Source organism: Alligator sinensis, unplaced genomic scaffold (assembly GCF_000455745.1).
Source record: "Alligator sinensis unplaced genomic scaffold, ASM45574v1 scaffold773_1, whole genome shotgun sequence".
Classification (NCBI taxonomy): Eukaryota; Metazoa; Chordata; order Crocodylia; family Alligatoridae; genus Alligator; species Alligator sinensis.
Window position 1 is genome coordinate 325,318 of NW_005842403.1, and position 16,141 is coordinate 341,458.

Sequence of the window (16,141 nt, forward strand, 5' to 3'; positions counted from 1 at the left end):
AGGGACTTTCCCTCTGCATCTGCAGCAATGGGGCTTCTGCCATCTGTTCTGCTCAGTGCCAGTTATGTGCTGTCCCAGCTCCCCAGCAGCCTTCACCGTGGCAAAGGACTTGAGGTGACCAAGAGCTCTGTCTGAGGGATCAGCTCTGGCTCCAGACACTTCTGGCACATCCCACGGCTATACAGGCTGTGCCCCAACCTGCAAGGGCCCATCACTGCCTTTACAGTCCAAGAAGAGCAAGGGGCACAGCAAAGAAGGAGGAGCTGACCCGTTTCTTGTAGTAAATCCTCCACTTGTGATACTCCTTCATCACCACCTCAATCCGGCGCTTCCAGTAATTCCCTTCCAGCACAACAGCCTAGTGGGACACAACCGACACACACATCATAACACACTCCTGCCTAGTAGAAAGGCCAGCACAGCAGAGGCTGAGAGCTCCCTCCAGTGCATCCTTTCCTACAGCACCCACTGCTGGGAGAGGCAGGGGCTGGAGTAGCTGGGAGCTCCCCCACACCCAGGGCTCCTGCTCTGCCCACTACAATGCTCTCAGCTGGGAGAAGCTTGATCCAGACATCCCTGCCTGTCCTGTGCCTGGAGCACAGCATGGCTCCATCTGGTTGCTCAGGATCTAGGGCTGGCTGTTCTGGATCAGAACAGAGACCATTTTCATGTAAGAAATGTATTGGAAACTGGAACATGGGTGTAGTGGAGGAGCTCCCATCCCATCGACACACACTGCCCCAGGAGCTGCGGGCTCTCAGCCCACAATCCATTGGCTGCTCCAGGTGAAGGCCCCTCTCCAGGTGGCTAGGAAGAGTAGAGGGTATGTACCTCTGGTTTTCGGTGCTCATCAGCCTCAGAGCCCTCCAGGGGAGTCACAAACCCGCACACAGGGTTCTTCCTCCGCTCCACATCTACCACACCAAAGAGCAGAGTCACAGTTTATGTGCCACAGCAATGCCCTCCTTCCCCCACTCCATCCTTGGAGAGGACCCCTCCACAGCACCCAAACAGTCACCCCTCAGGAGTCCCTCTTGTGGGATGAGAATTTGTCCATCAGCCCTTCAAGAGAGAACCTTTTCGTGTCCCCATGAATCCCACCCCTCAATCTGAAAAGAGACACCTTTGGAGAGGATTCAGTGCCCTCCAAGGGCCTAAACCCTTGTACTCACACTGAATATACCAGGCTCTCCAGATGGCATTATTGAGGCGGATTTTATCTCGGCAAAGCAACCTCAGACCCTTGAAATTCTTCCACTTTGGAGATACCAGCTTGCCACTGAAATAACAAACACAAGACAAGCAGATGGGACAGGACCCGGGAGAAAGCACTTCCTGGCAGGAACTTCCAGCCAAAGATCTTACAGTGCTTTACAATCAGCAACAGAGACACCCCCTCCCCGGGCACCTCTATGAGCTAGGTGAGGGGTATATAGAAATCATATCCCGACCTGAATTGCAGCCACTTCTGGGGTGTAGCACAGCAACCAATAGCTGTTTATGAAAGGAAGACACGATGTGTAGCCACCTGGTGAAGGCTACACAGTGAGGGGCATGGGCTCTTGGGAGCTGGCTCAGAACTACCAATGCCTGTGCTGCTCTTTGCATGACACTGTGAAAATCATCTGAAGATGAATCTACTAAATGAGTCCATTACAAGTCCAAAAGAGTCTATTAAATATTTTGCCCTCTTGCACATGCTTCATATGTGACCTCAGACTTCAGTTGCAGTCTGCATGCCTTAGGCATCAGGGGGGGTATAGGACATGGCCAGTGGATGGGCAGTAGACAGGAGTTGTCTGAGAGAGGAAATAGGGCAGGCAGGCTAGGTAGGAGATGGAGGGCATTGGGGTTGTCAAAGGGGGTTTGCTTCAGCTCCAAGAGAGGCAGGGATATGCCAGAGCAAGGCTCCCCCGCCCCTGGGTCCAGACCTGAAGCGTATATGCCAGAGCACTGCTCCCCCGCCCCTGGGTCCAGACCTGAAGCGCTACCTCCCCTCCACCCCGCTACTATCAAGACCAGTGCTGCATCCTCCCTCTCTGTATCCAGGCTCCCAGAAGCACCCATGTTTGTTTTACAGCTTGTTGTGGTGGCAACGGTGCCCCTAATGGAGCTTGCAGTACGGGCAGCCTCATTACACTAATCCATGCACACAGGCTCCAAACACATCCCCTTCCAGCTGAAAGAGCAGGTAAACACCAGCTGGGAGGACATGGCGTGCTCAGCAGAGTTAGAGGGAAAGCACCCCAGCCTGGAATTACAGGCTGGGGATTTGGACCAGCAAACCTTGTGAGCAAGTTCTGGAGCTGGGGAACAGCTCCAGGGTATGATCCAGCTGGGGCCAGCGCCCATGAAACACATCAGCCTTTGCAGTGACAGCCCCAGACCCTCCAGTGGCTTCCTGCTCCCTCCTGAAGGGCTTTGGAGACCAAGACTGCTGCTCTGCCATTTGACTTCCAGGCTTCCAGGAAAGGCTGAGTGTGGGCAACAGAGTCAGCCAGTACTACTGTCACTCTGCTATGCCTCCCTTTCCTAGGGAGCCTATAGTCTGCTGGAGTATGCACCTGGCCTGCTCTGGAATCACTCTACACATCACCGTCATCTGAAGTAACCTTCAAGTGAAAGCAAGGCCTGAGAGAGAGCTGGTAGGGGCCAAATGGGCAGCATCTGCTATCCCTGCAGAAGATGGAAATGAACCAGAGTTTGGGGACTACAGCAAGAGAGTGAGCACAGAGCGGAAGGTGGGAAAGGGCTTTTTCTACTCTGTTGGTGAGATTGTCCCCATCCTTTGACAAAAGAGTGAATTCATCTTTGCGTTTAGAGTTTTACTTGGCTGCAGTTTCCTGTAGAACAAGTGTGGGCAATTATTTCAGCTGGAGGGCCACTTAATGGCTTTTGGGGACCTGTCAAGGGCCACATCCATCTCTCTTCTCTTCTCTTCTTGGCTTGGCTCGTCTCATCTCTTCTCTGTCTCTCCCTTCCCCCCCCTTCCCTCCAGAACCCAGCTGCAGTTGTAGCTCACCAGGAGCCCTGATGCTCAGCTGTGGTCCCAGACAGGGACTTCCATTGTGCAGCCAGCAAGTTCTGGAGCCCCGACATGGAGCCTGCCGGTGGTGCCCACAGCTGCTGCTGCCATCCACCCAGCACAGCAGAAGCTCCTGCCTAGGTCAACAGCTGATGCTGCCAGCAGGCTCTGGGTCAGGACTCCACGTGGGAGTTTCCAGCATGCCAGGAGAGTGGCAGCATCAGCTGTGGAAACCACTGGTAGGTTCTGCATTGGGGCTCCCAAACCTGCCAGCGGCATCCACAACTGATGGATCCACCACCTCCCTCCTGGCACGGTGAAAGCTCTGCGCAGGGCCACAGATGATGTCACCGCATCAAGGGCTGATGCTGCCGGGTGGAAGCAGTCCCACCTGTTCAGCACCACACAGAGGTCAGAGCTGCCAGTCACCCATGGGCCAGATCCAATGAGTTGGCACTTGGCAGTTGTCCACCCATGGTCCATATCAAGGCTGTTGATGGCCCAGATCCAGCCCACAGACCATATTTGGCCCACCCCAGCTGTAGAACCATCCCAGGGACATTTCGCAAAGGGATCTTGCTCTCTGATGTAGGCTTTATGGCTGTGGTCCCTGTGCCGTCTCCTATTTAGAATTTCCCTCTGAGGATCCTAAGTGGAGGGATCTGCTGGGAGCACATGATGCAAGGGATCTGAATTGGTTTCCTTTTTATTCTTGTTCATGATTCATGGTGCTGGGCACAAGCAAAGAAAGAGCCTCTTGGAAGCAGGGGAGGGAATGTGTTTGACAATGCAGCTGAAATTTTACACCCATTCATATAGCGTACTGGTTGATTTCCCCAAAGAATCCTCCCCTGTACGGGATGCAGATGTGGAAAGAAGACACATGTGATTGGAAGGAACCTCTCTGGGTCACTGGGTCCAGTCCTATCACAGCCACCTATGCTATATAATCCCTTTACATGCTAAGTAAGGGCTGGATCCTCTCCCTGTATTGGTAGTAGAAGGCCGTGTCAAACAATGCCAACCTCCTTGTTATTGCTAGCACCGTCCCAGTTTTTTACAGTAGATGCAGCGTCCTTGGGTGATGCTATCCTGGTGTATCTCAAAGTAACTGTCACAGGTACAGGCAGTGCCACCAGACACAATGAGATGGCAGGTTGTTCCTGCCACTCACTCCTTTATTTGCTCAGGTCTTCCACTTACAGATACTTCTAACACAGAACCCACCAGATTTTGTATCAACACTTCCTGAAATCTGTTTCCTATGACTAGGGACCTACCAAAATTGTGGCAGAAATGCATTGCATGGCAGCTCCTTTAATCTTGCAGTTTCCCTCATGCGCCCCTAGCCCCGACTGGTGGAGGGGCCCCACTGCTCACCATTCGCCGCTCACTCCTGATCGGTGGGGAGGAAAAAACCACAGTTTTAAACATGGTGTGGTTTTTGCCTCCTGCCACAGATTGGCTGAGGGGCCCCAGCGGCCCTACTGCTTGCTGCTGACTGGCCAGGGGGCCAAAACTGCCCCATATTTAAAACTATGGTTTTCTCCTCCTTATTGATCAGGAGCAAATAGTGAGGCCCCTCCGCCAATCAGCAATGAGAGCAGAGAAGCACACCCAGGAAACTCCAAGATTAAAGGAGCCGCTGCACAGCATACTTGCACCACGATTTCAGTAGGTCCCTACCTATGACCTGGTATCAAGGAGCCAGATTTCAAAATTTCATAGATGTCATAGACATTAGGGCCGGAAGGGACCTCGGAAGATCATCGAGTCCAGCCCCCTGCCCAAAGGGCAGGAAGTCAGCTGGGGTCAATAACTCAGCAGCACCCAGAGTACCTCCAGCATGCCAATTTCTGTGGAACACCTTTGGACATAGTATCCTAGATCAAGTCCATGATCACTTCTACATAATGGGCTCAGTGCTATTGGCTCTGTTATAGGGAACTACCAGATTATTTCCCCAGGGAGACTCCAAGAGTTCAACTGGATTTTTAAAGCAAGCTGAGAAGGAGCTCCTTGGAGTGTACTTTCTCTGGAAGGCTGGTTACGGTGATGCTCTTCAGCCTTCCCTGGTTTTATAAGAGTGTAGTTCCCTGTGATGCCATCACACCACCTCATCCTGGTTCAGCCACATGGATCTGTGAGGTGTCTTCTAGCAAGTCCATTAGAAGTTCTTTCAGTCATAGGGAAGACCGCTGCTACAAGGATAATAATCCTCCTCATGAGATGCATCTGTCATTGAACCCCAGGCACAGCCTTCTGTGGCCAGAGGGAAGCAAAGCGCAAACTCAACAGGACCCTCTTCAAAGGGTGTCCTGGACTGATCCATGGAAACAAGGCTGCTCTACAAAAACCTACCAGATGGACAAGACTGCCAGCTTTTCACATACATTTGTGACCCCTGCTCAACACAGCAGAAAAGAAGGGGTGTCGCCTCTATTCTCTGCTGCACCCACCTGTAACAGGGAGCCAGGGGCTTCTGATACTTTAAGGGAGAGTAGAAAGAGCAGCAGAAAGAGCCCCAGGTAGTTGAACAGGAGTTAGGTGCAGGAGAGAAGGCACAGTAAGCTGCCCATTAAGGTGAAGGGACATATGTGCAGCTGGTCAAAAGGACACCTGTCTGGAGGGGAGGAGCCCAGGGGATATAAACCCAGGTTCCTGGGGCAGAAGGACAGCGCAGCCTGGAAGCCTGCAGGAGAGGAGCTGCCAGCTCAAACCGGTAGGGATAGGAAACTGCAGGCCATGGCATGTACTTCCAGGGCAGAAGTGAGAACAGCCTTGCCCTGGGCCAAGGATGCCTGGAGGGCTGAGACCAGGTGCACGGCTGGGCTGAGGGGCCCAGATATCAAATGGCCAGAGATGGCTGAGGCTGAGACAGCTGGGTCCAAATCAGTGGGCCAGGGCCAGGGCTGGAAGCCTACAGCCTACAGTATGGTCATGGATGTAAGGATGAAAGGAGGCCATGCAGTGGTGACTCATAGGGGGTGCATGTGCACCCACTGAGAGCACTGGTGCATGCCCTGACAAGCTGCACTCCCTGTTTAGGTGATGGGCGCGGTGTGGGGGAGGCATGAGCGCTGGTGCCCTCCCTACGAGCGCTGGTTGGGGAGTGGGAGCACCGCAGTCGCTTCCTGACCAATATGATCGGCCACTGGGGATCCCCCCCCCAGTTGGTAAAATTGGCCATGGGGGACTCCCTGATTGCTGACTGGTTGCTGGGGGGGCACATGCCCCCCCTGACTAAAGTGGCACCAGTCCCCCTTGAGGTCATGACTAAAAGCCCTAAGGCTGAAACAAGGGCCATTTGGGCCATAGGTGGTAGCCACTGGCTCACAGTGCCACAAGGCCAGGGTGCAAGAGACACCTGTGAGGAACTACATAGATCTGACTAGTGGGCAGAGAGCCTAGGTACCATGAGAAATAAATCAGGCTAGCTAAAGCACCGGAGGGGGAACCTGAAAGAACAGCATTACATTCATGGTGCAGCCCCATCTCCTGCTCAGGTGGTTTGACTGCCAAATGCCCCAGCAGAGCTCTCATCTAGGGGTCATCGAGATGATGGGGAGGCTCAAGTGGTGATAAGCCCTCACAGAGTTAAGGATTCAGGCTCACAGAGGATTTTGATTCTACTATCTCTGGGGATTTTGAACTTTCCCCACGGTACAAAGCAAACACTTGGCTGGTGCCAACAGTGAGCCAATGGAGTTGCAGGAGGTTCTGGGCCCCTAGCCAAGTCTTGCCAGCCAAGTTTACCCAGCTTTGCTCTGTGTCAGTGCTGCTCTGTGTTGAACTTTGACCCTTGAAAGACAGCGCTGTGCACCCTTCAGCAATAGATTCTTAAAGAACAAGTCCCCCACCCCTTACACACACACACACACACACACACACACACACACACACACACCCTGTAGCTGGTGGTAACACTCCCACAGTATAGGACATGGAGACACCCTCAGAAGCATGGAGCAAAGCGGGGTGGGAAATAAATGTAGACCTCTGTGGCAATTATGTTGTTTCCTCCTGTTAATTATTACTTAACAATTTTTAAAGTTCAGCGGGCTGATCTTTGCTCCTGAAATCTACTTAGAATCTGCCCTAACCTCTAGCAGAAACAAATCCTGGAGGAGAGTGGAGCAAATCTTAAGGCTGAGTGGAGAAACAGGACTTCCAAAAGCAGACAAGCCAATGAACCTGCTACCTGGATCTCAAAGCAAAAGCCCCAGCCCCTGATCACTTGCAACCAGCTTCATCTTCATGGCCAAAGAGACAAGCAGGGGGACTGTTCCAAGTCTTGGATGAAAAGTGGCTAAAATTCTCTTCAAGGAAAAAAATCATAAAATCAGTTTCCTAGACTGACAATGCCCATGGCTCAGTGACAGGCAAGGCATTACCCTGCTTTGACACTCTGGATGTATTAGGAAACCTGTCTTGGTAGCTGTAAAGTGCCAGGCCTGACAGTGCCAGGCACAAGTTACTCTATTTAATACAAGATAACAAAAAGGAATGAGCCTTTGGAGAAGCATTGTGCACCAAGAGGCTGGGCCCAGGAGCCCTTAGGGCCATCTAATTCTGCTCCTATCTCTGGCTCTGCCACGGGCTCATTCTGTGGATCTTAACTCTGGTGCCTCCATTTGGTAGCTGTGTCTATAGTTAGAAAATGCCAACTAGGAAGACTCTTGTTGAGACTCTTCCAGATAGCAGTGTCCTGGATGGAGTCAGAGTGATATCATTGAGATGTAACCCAGCTGAGCTCAGATTGACGCATGTGCACTCCCCCCCAGATTCACAAAGGACATCCCTGTTGCCAAGCCTGGCCACTTTCCAAAGTAGTGCGCGAGTGCACAAAATGTACGGTGGGGTGAGACTTGTCCTGAGAAAAGAGGGTGAGAGTGGCAGCCAACCCAAGCTGAACACTTAGAGCAGGTAGTACTACAATCCCAGAGCATGGAGGGTAGAGGCCACTCTGATTCTGGTGCTACCCCGACTAGGATGCTGCTTTAAATCAGACTGCCAAAGTGGAGAGAGACAGCCACAGAATAGCAACAAAACAGAAGGCCTGCCAAGATAATGACAAAGTAGATCTATGGTGTTTGGCTAAATGACTTCACATGGGACTGGGGGATGAGAAATAGTCCCCTGCAAGTACTGAAGGGGAGGAATGACAGGGAAAGTGAGTGTGAGATACAGAGTTGAAATAGGGGAAACATAGAAAGGGTAATTTAGGATGAATATCAAGAAAAGCTTCCCGCTAGTGAGATCCAGAAGGCTGAGAATAGTTTCCCAAGGGAACTGCAAGCCCCAAGATGTGGAGCATCTACTGCAGACTTAACAAAGCGCCCAAAGACACTCTTGCATCCTTGCAGTGTGGGGAATGCTCTGCAAATTGCCCTGGGTAGCATGGAGTGCCAACAGGCCCCTTTCATTCACCCCTGAGACTGCAGGCTTGATAATGACTGAGTACACAGGTTCCAAAACTTTTTTTATTGCATACCCCCTTCCAGATTTACCAGCTGCCTGCATACCCCTACCATACTTTAACCCCTTAAATGCCAATTATTAATATAATGAAAATTAAATCCACCATTACACAATTTCTCCCTCAGGGGTATGCGTATCACAGTTTAGAAACTCCTGACTTAGTGCATTTCTAATACTGAAATCCCCCATTATGATGTCAGTAAAATGTTAATGTTCATCCTCTCTTCCACACTGGTAGTTCTCGCATCCATTTCTGCATGCCTGTCGGGGTCCTTGTCTCCACCTCTAGACAAACATGGCTACAATCATGCTTTGCAATTTTCCTCCTAAACTCCTCTCCACTTCTCACATCCTGCATTGCCATTAATAACACCAGCTTCCCCGAACCTTAGGCTGGATTATCTTCAATTCATCCCTACACATCTTGTTAGCTGCATTTCCCTCCAGAGCAGAATAAAACTCCAGCCCTTTAGTTCTGTTTAGACGGCTGAAACACTTGCTCAAACCCTAGTTATCTTGTGCCTTGAATACTGTGCACTCTTCCTCTTCAGTTTTCATAAAACTCAAACTTGGGTAGCTCGCAGAGGGAGAAAGCATGGTCCAGGGGTTATACCACAAACCTGGGACTCAAAAGACCAATGTTTAGTTCTCTACTCCACTGCTGACTTTATCCCATGATCAGATTGGTATGGCCTGGGTTGAGATGACCATGTCCAGATGAGCAGGAGCATGTGCTTGCAGCAGCACAAATAGTAGCAACACAAATTTGTGCCACTATTTTGTGCTGCAGTACACACCCGTGCACAAGCACTTTGTTGTGTGACACATTGTCCCACTTTGGGCAAACTGCCCTTGCCCAGATCCTCCCAGCTCCCAGTGCTGGAGCAGCTGGGGCACAAATGGAGCAGTAGAGACACTCTGGCCAGCAGCTAGAGCATCTCACCGGAGGACCAAGCCCTCCATTTGTTCCAACTCATGCAATTTTTGTGTGCGCCGCACTGTTTTTTTCTGGCGGGGTGGGAGGGGTTTGCTATTGAGAAATCCTGGTAGCAAATTTTGCCCCACGCTGCAAATTTGCAGCACGGGGCATGTTTTAATGTTCCACAGATGTGGTTTGTCATACCACAAAGAGGTTTGAGGCGCCACAAATCGCATGTGCCTGTACATGGGGACACAGTCGTAGGTGCGGGGTTGCCTCCCTCTGTATTAGGGAGGCATGGCCTTGTTCCTTGGATCTCTCGAGAATATTTTATCAACCCTCAGAGCAGCAGGACACTGACCACTGTTGTCCTCCTGTGGCAGGTTAGAGTGCTATGTCTTGTGGTTGTGTGACTGGGCTAACGATATAGCTTCAGTAATCAGTTAGACTGGGATTTGTCTTTGTTCTTGGGATGGTTCAGATAGGCAGGGGCTTGAACTAGATGACCTCTGCAGGTCCCTTCCAGTCCTACTTTTCTATGATGCCATGATTCTATGACTTCCTGTGTTCCCTGGGACAAGCTACCAGGGCTCTCTGCCTTCATCTACAAAGTGGAGATAACAGCACTTCCCTATCTCAGAGCTGGAGATTGTGAGGTTAAATGCAATCAAGACTGTAAAGCACTCAGAAATTACCGTAATAAGCCATATAAGTACTTACACAGGTCAGCGAGATTTCCTCTCTTCCTAGCAGTGGTATAAACATCCTGTGTAAACCTTTCTTTACAGGCTAGTTGAAAAATGACTATTTTTCATAGAAAATTGGGCAGGGGTGGGTAGGGAAATAAGCTGTTAATTGTGCATGGAATATTTTTAGCAACAAATGAAAGAAAAAGTGTGTCTCTGAAGTCAAAATATGGTTTTTATCCAAAAATGGAAATAGAACGTTAAAAAGATAACCAGTTTTCCCCTGAAAATTCTTGCTCCTGTTTTTAATCAGGGAAAAAAAAGTCAGGAAGTTTCTACTGCAATGAAGGTCTTCAGGGCAAATATTTATATTGCTTAAAAGAACATTTTTGATCAACATTTTTTTAATCAAAACAGTGAGTCAACCAGCTCTGCACTGTTTACTGTGTCTGTTTTCCTGGAAGTCATCAAGCAGCACTCTCTGGCAGACTCTTTAAGTACAAAGGGTGACACACTCATGTATTTGGAGCAATATGTGTTGTTATGGTAATGAATTAAGGGAGTAAGGGTATAAAATCATGCTAGGAAACTCCCCACAGAAATGGTTAGGCATGAAAAGCTCACTTCTCATTACCCTGCTCCCTTTGTAGTCATTTACACCAGTGCAAAAAAAGTGTAAAATGCAACTGGGACAGAATGGGAACTGTGCATCTACTTGTACCAGAGACTGCACAAGATGGAAGGCAATAATGACTCGGTCTGGATAATTCTTGCACTTGGTCCCCTATAAGGGCTGGTGACCCCAGTCACTCAAGATGATCACAGAGTTGTGTTAATTAAGGTTTCTAGATGAAGACTAATGAAAGAGTCCTGTCCAGCAGACACTGAGTGTAATAGACCTATTAGCGCTGCGTGAAGCTTCGGGTGGTGATTTGATTCGGAGGAGATTCGGCCTGATCTCCGAATCTGAATCGAATCAGGGGACCAGTTAAAAGGTCCGAATTGATTCAAAGCTCTCCGAATCTTCAGAAAAGATTCGGAGAGCTTTGATGATTCGGGCAGTCCCCGGTGGCTGCAGCAGGGAGCTGCAGCCAACTCCCAGCTGGTAAGTACTAGGGGCGTGGGAGGAGGACCTGGGGGAGGGGACCATGGGGGGACCCTGCCAGCCCCCCCGACCCTCCCCGCTCTGTTCCATGGACACTACCGATCTCACTGTGTTCCATGAGACATCACCTAAAGGAGAAGGGCATGGCGGACTGGGAAGCATCTGGAAGAGAAACAAAAGTGGGCAAGAGGTCTGGGGAATTTCTTGCATCAGAGAGATTCCCATCCTGAGTATCCCCTGGGGGCCTTCCAGCATTGTCCATATCATGGCAAGCCTAGGTCAGCGGTTCCCAAACTCTGACAGATTGCACACCACCAATTTAAAACAATACAACTTAAGTACCACCAGCAAATTTTTTAGTTCAACCTTAAGTATCACCAGCAAATTTTTGTCATATAAAGTAATTATGATAACATTTTTAATGCGTACCACTGACAGGTTGTCTGCGTACCACTCATGGTACCCATACTACAGATCGGAAACCGCTGCCCTAGGTGACAGCTGCCAAGGGGAAGTGAACGGAGCTCAATCAAGAGCCTGCTGCTGCTCCCCCCACTCCTCCCCCAAGCATCCATGCAAATATCCCAAGAGGAACATCTAGTGCTTCCTGCCCCAAGGGCTGAGCAAGCTGCCTCCAGGTGAGACAGTAGGAGAACAGAGAATTACAGAGAACTACAGTGTAGCATGAGGTCCTCCACTGCTAAAGCTAAGCACACAGACCCTACCGAACTACTGTCTCCTGGCCCAAGGAGCAAGATCTAAGTTTGAGGGCAGAAAAATGGGAGTGAGGTAGTGAGCAGAAGAGCTACCTTCACCCAGGCAGTTAGCATGTCGATACCACTCACATGACAGACTCAGCCTCAACACCCCAGCCCTGTTGCTTAGTACCTTGCCTGCCTTCAGAGGTGGGATCCATAATGGTAGCATTCATGTCACTGCCCTGTCAGATTCTTACTCTGCAAATCCTGTTGAACATGATTGACCACTACAATCAAAGAACTGGAACCAGGCACCATGGAAAACGTTGCCAGGGCACGATCCCATGTTATGTTCCCAATGCTGAAAAATCTGTAATTGTGGTAGTGGCAGGACTTGAAAAGAAGACATCCTTCTGAAGTGTGATGGATTCCCCCACAGGATTAGTTGTTGCTGAGCAGCAAAGCAAGGCTTTTGTGAAGCTGTGCCTCACTGGTGCAGCAATGGGAGGCAAATGCGTACACTTCTGGACGCAGATACACACTGACAGGCCAAATGTACACAGCCAACTTAATTTCAGGGCACCCCCCAGTAAAGTCTGAACACCAAATATAATGATTCCTGGTACCTAGGAGAGGGACATTTTCTTTTTCTTTCTTTTACATAGGCTGTGTTGTTATGGGACATCACTAGGTCACCAGGTAGCATGTCCTTCCAGTTATCAGGGGGGAAGTTGCTCATTAGACAATTCTGTAGACTATTCAAAGATGTTGATCCTGCACCCATTTCTAACTTTGGGAACCATCCTTTCCCACTGTACGAGGGAGTTTGACATCTGAGGGTCTCCAAGGAAGAGTTTCCCAGATGCTATCCAGTGGGACACCCTGGTCGACTGAGGCATTCTCATTGAAGTGCTGAGAGTGACAACTGCTGAAACAACCAAGCCCAAATTCACTGCAGAGAGTTGGAAGGGGGAAACCTGGATGTAGGCAGGATCTAGGCTGGGAAAATCAGTGTGCAGTGCAGAGCACTGACTCAGTTGTCCCAATCAGGAGATGAACTGCAACAAGCTTAGTCCAGCTTGAAGGCCATGGAGACTTCTATCACATGAGCTTCTGAGCAGCCAGCTTGGCCATGGAAAAGACACCTTGGGGGAATTTGGAAAGTGTTTTCTAGGATTAGAACTGAGGACTAGGAGCCAAGACTCCTAGGATCATTTTCTGGCAGCCACAGACTTACCATGACTCTGGCTAAGTCAGTAATCATAGCTATGCAGAGGATAGCACTTCCCTTACAGTGCTGCACAGAGGGAGGTTTTGTAAAGTGCTCTGACAGCTTTCTCTGGATGGTACTAAACATGGGCATAGCTGCTCCGTGTCCTGTTGGAAGGCTGAAGAATTCAGACTATATATGGGAGAGGCCCTAATCTTCTCCTGGGCAGACTCCCCCAGTCCCATCCTTGCTGCTGTGGGAACTCCTAGCATTGTCCCTCCCAGAGGAGGTAGCACCCTAGTCCAGTAGGGCAAAAAGAAGAGGAAATGTTCCCATTGCAACTTGTGCATGAATTCCTGTGGAAGGAGAACCAGACCTGGGGGAGGAGGGGAGGGGAGGGGAATTCGTTTATTCTACCTCATATGCCAAACTTACATCCTCTAAGATCCAGGTGATGGGGAGGCAGGGATCTAAGCAAAAGGAGTCCTGGGCAAAGTGGTTCTCAGACTCACCTGTATGCCAGGCTCATGCACTCAAAGAGCCGGGTAAGGGTGGGGTCGATGCTCCGGGGATCAGCAGCCTCTGACTCGGCCCGGTGGTGGCGCCGTCGGGGCATTGAGTCACTGTGCGGAGAGGACACCATGAAGTGGCCGCTGTGGATGACCTGAGATGGATTCAGAAAGCCAGAGCCTGACCTGCCGCTGCCAGAGCCTGGATCCTCCGAGTCTGAGTCAGAGTCTGAGTCTGGGCCTGGCACAACCTGTGGCTCCAGGAATGGACTGGGCAACCCCGCCTGGGCGCCAGCCATCATGCCCAGCATCTGTTGCAGAAACAGCCACCTGCCTGTAGGCCCCTATCAGCCTGCCTGGATACCTGCGCGGCCACTTATCAGTGTAATATCTGAGTCCACAGATGCTGTGTTACCATAATGTGTACACCACAGTCCCCATCAGCATAATACGTAACCACCACGCCCTCTCGTGAACACAGAGCTCACTCCGCCTTCTCCCTCCTCGGCTCTGTCTCTGCTGGGCTCCCTCCTGCTAGACGTGCGGCTTGCTGTCTCACGGTGACTCCTATTTATAGGGCTTGCTCCTGTAATCCCGCCCCTGCTTGAGCCCTCAGCCAGGCGTCCACGCTCTTTACACAGGAATCGAGCAGCACGTTAGCCGGTGTTGCTGGAGCTGGGTGGATGGGTGGCACTGAGTATGCTGGATTTTATTTCCATGACCATCTGCCTAAAGTTAAAAGAGAAACAGCCCTCACCTGTTCCCACCCCCTTTAGCCCACACAAGTGGGAAGACCAAAGAGAGGACTTGCTGACAGCTAGAGAGCTCAGTCTTCTCTGTTTACCTTGGCTCAGGGGCTGGAGTGGTGTGTGCGCATGTGGGAGAAGACTACATGGTATTTACCTAGCACCTCTGCCCTAATGTATCCCTCAGCACTTCCCAGGGAACAAATACAGATTAAGGGACAAAAACATGAGATTATAGCAACGGGTGTCCAGCTCAGCACAAAGCAGGGATCAACTCACTGAGCCATACCGTGGGGCCTCAAAACCAGACAGGGCAAGGATGGCCTTTAAAATGACATCTCCAGGGAATTTTCTGGGACCAGGAGAGAGGGCAGACACAGAGATACAGGGAGAACATCCCACAGGCCTCTCTAAGAGCTTTGAGCGCCCATAGCAACATACCCTTGGAGCCATGGGTGAATCCAGGATTTTGAAAATGGGGGTGCAGACGGCGAGGTGCATCATCATCATCACATATAAACAACACATATTTGTCTCCATAATGAACTAGAAGCTTTATGCTAGGAGCCCAAGGCTGTATGATTCAGTTTAAGATTGAAGCAAAAAATGAATACAACTTCATTAGAATGAGTTAAAAACAACCTGCAGGGCTATGAACTACGAGTTTCATTTCCGGGAGACAGGAGAATTGCAAAACAAAGGATAGTTATTTGGTGGAACATCAAAACCATTAAAAAGAAGAGAAGGTCATTAATACCCATGCAATAAAGTGTTTAGAAGGGATCAGGTAGATTATAATGAGCCATGAAGTCAATTGACTCCTTTAGCGCTGCCTGACTAGAAATGCTGCTGCCACTGGCAGGCAGTAGGTTTTAAATTTTGGGTGGACTGGGAATCAAAGTGGGATGTAAGTATACCAGTACACTGCATACCCCCTGAATCTGCCCCTGCCTGGAGCTCAGCGGGTGCAAGCACATGGGAAAGAATTGGTAGGCCCCGTGCATTCAGGTACTGGAAAGCTAGAAAACAGAAGGGAGATTTCTAGGGACACAACTAACAATTAAGATTATAATAGCTGTTGGCTTTTCTGGGGAGTTAACAACCCATCTGCCATACATGCCTTTAAACTCTTCCCCTTGGCCCCAAAAGGTGCTGACAGCATGGCTGCTAAGGGCAGCAGTGGACTGGAGTTCCCTGCCTGAATTAGTGTATCCTGTATTATTTGTGGGTGATCTGCTGGTCAGGCAGCCATCTGGGCTGCTTGTACATGCCACGGGGGTTTACTTCAGTTTAATTCTCCGTAAATTGAAGCGGTGGGATTTTACAGGACTTTGTACTTGTCCCTGTTGAACCTCATGAGATTCCTTTTGGCCCAATCCTCCAATTGGTCTAGGTCACTCTGAATCCTAGCCCTACCCTCCAGCGTATCTACTATTCCCTCCAGCTTGGTGTTATCTGCAAACTTGCTGAGGGTGCGCTCCATCCCATCTTCCAGGTCGTTGATGAAGATATTGAACAAACCTGGCCACAGGACAGATCCCTGGGGCACTCCACTTCATACCGGCTGCCAACTAGACCTTGATCCATTGATTAATACTCTTTGAATCTGACATTCCAGCCAGTTTTCTATCTACCTTCCTGTAACGCCCTTGGGGCAGTGTGTGGTCAAATGTGTTCTGGTTTTATTTTGCTGTGCATCTCATTTGTGCTGTATATTTTGTTTCTTCTAGGACCGGAGAGACCCACCTCCCACCACCCTTAT

At 50.1% G+C, this 16,141-nt stretch overlaps 1 protein-coding gene across 1 annotated transcript in view; it reads right to left on the bottom strand.

Moving 5' to 3' along the window:
• The window catches only part of MLXIPL (MLX interacting protein like), a 38,905-nt gene extending 24,970 nt beyond the window's left edge, over positions 1–13,935 (bottom strand). The window contains exons 1-4 of the mRNA XM_006029909.3: positions 13,637–13,935; positions 1,173–1,279; positions 832–914; positions 269–358 (exon numbers count right to left, since the gene is read on the bottom strand). Coding sequence (XP_006029971.3) covers positions 269–358; positions 832–914; positions 1,173–1,279; positions 13,637–13,935 — 579 coding nt within the window. The remainder of the gene's footprint in view (positions 1–268; positions 359–831; positions 915–1,172; positions 1,280–13,636) is intronic.
• Positions 13,936–16,141: the final 2,206 nt, after the last annotated feature.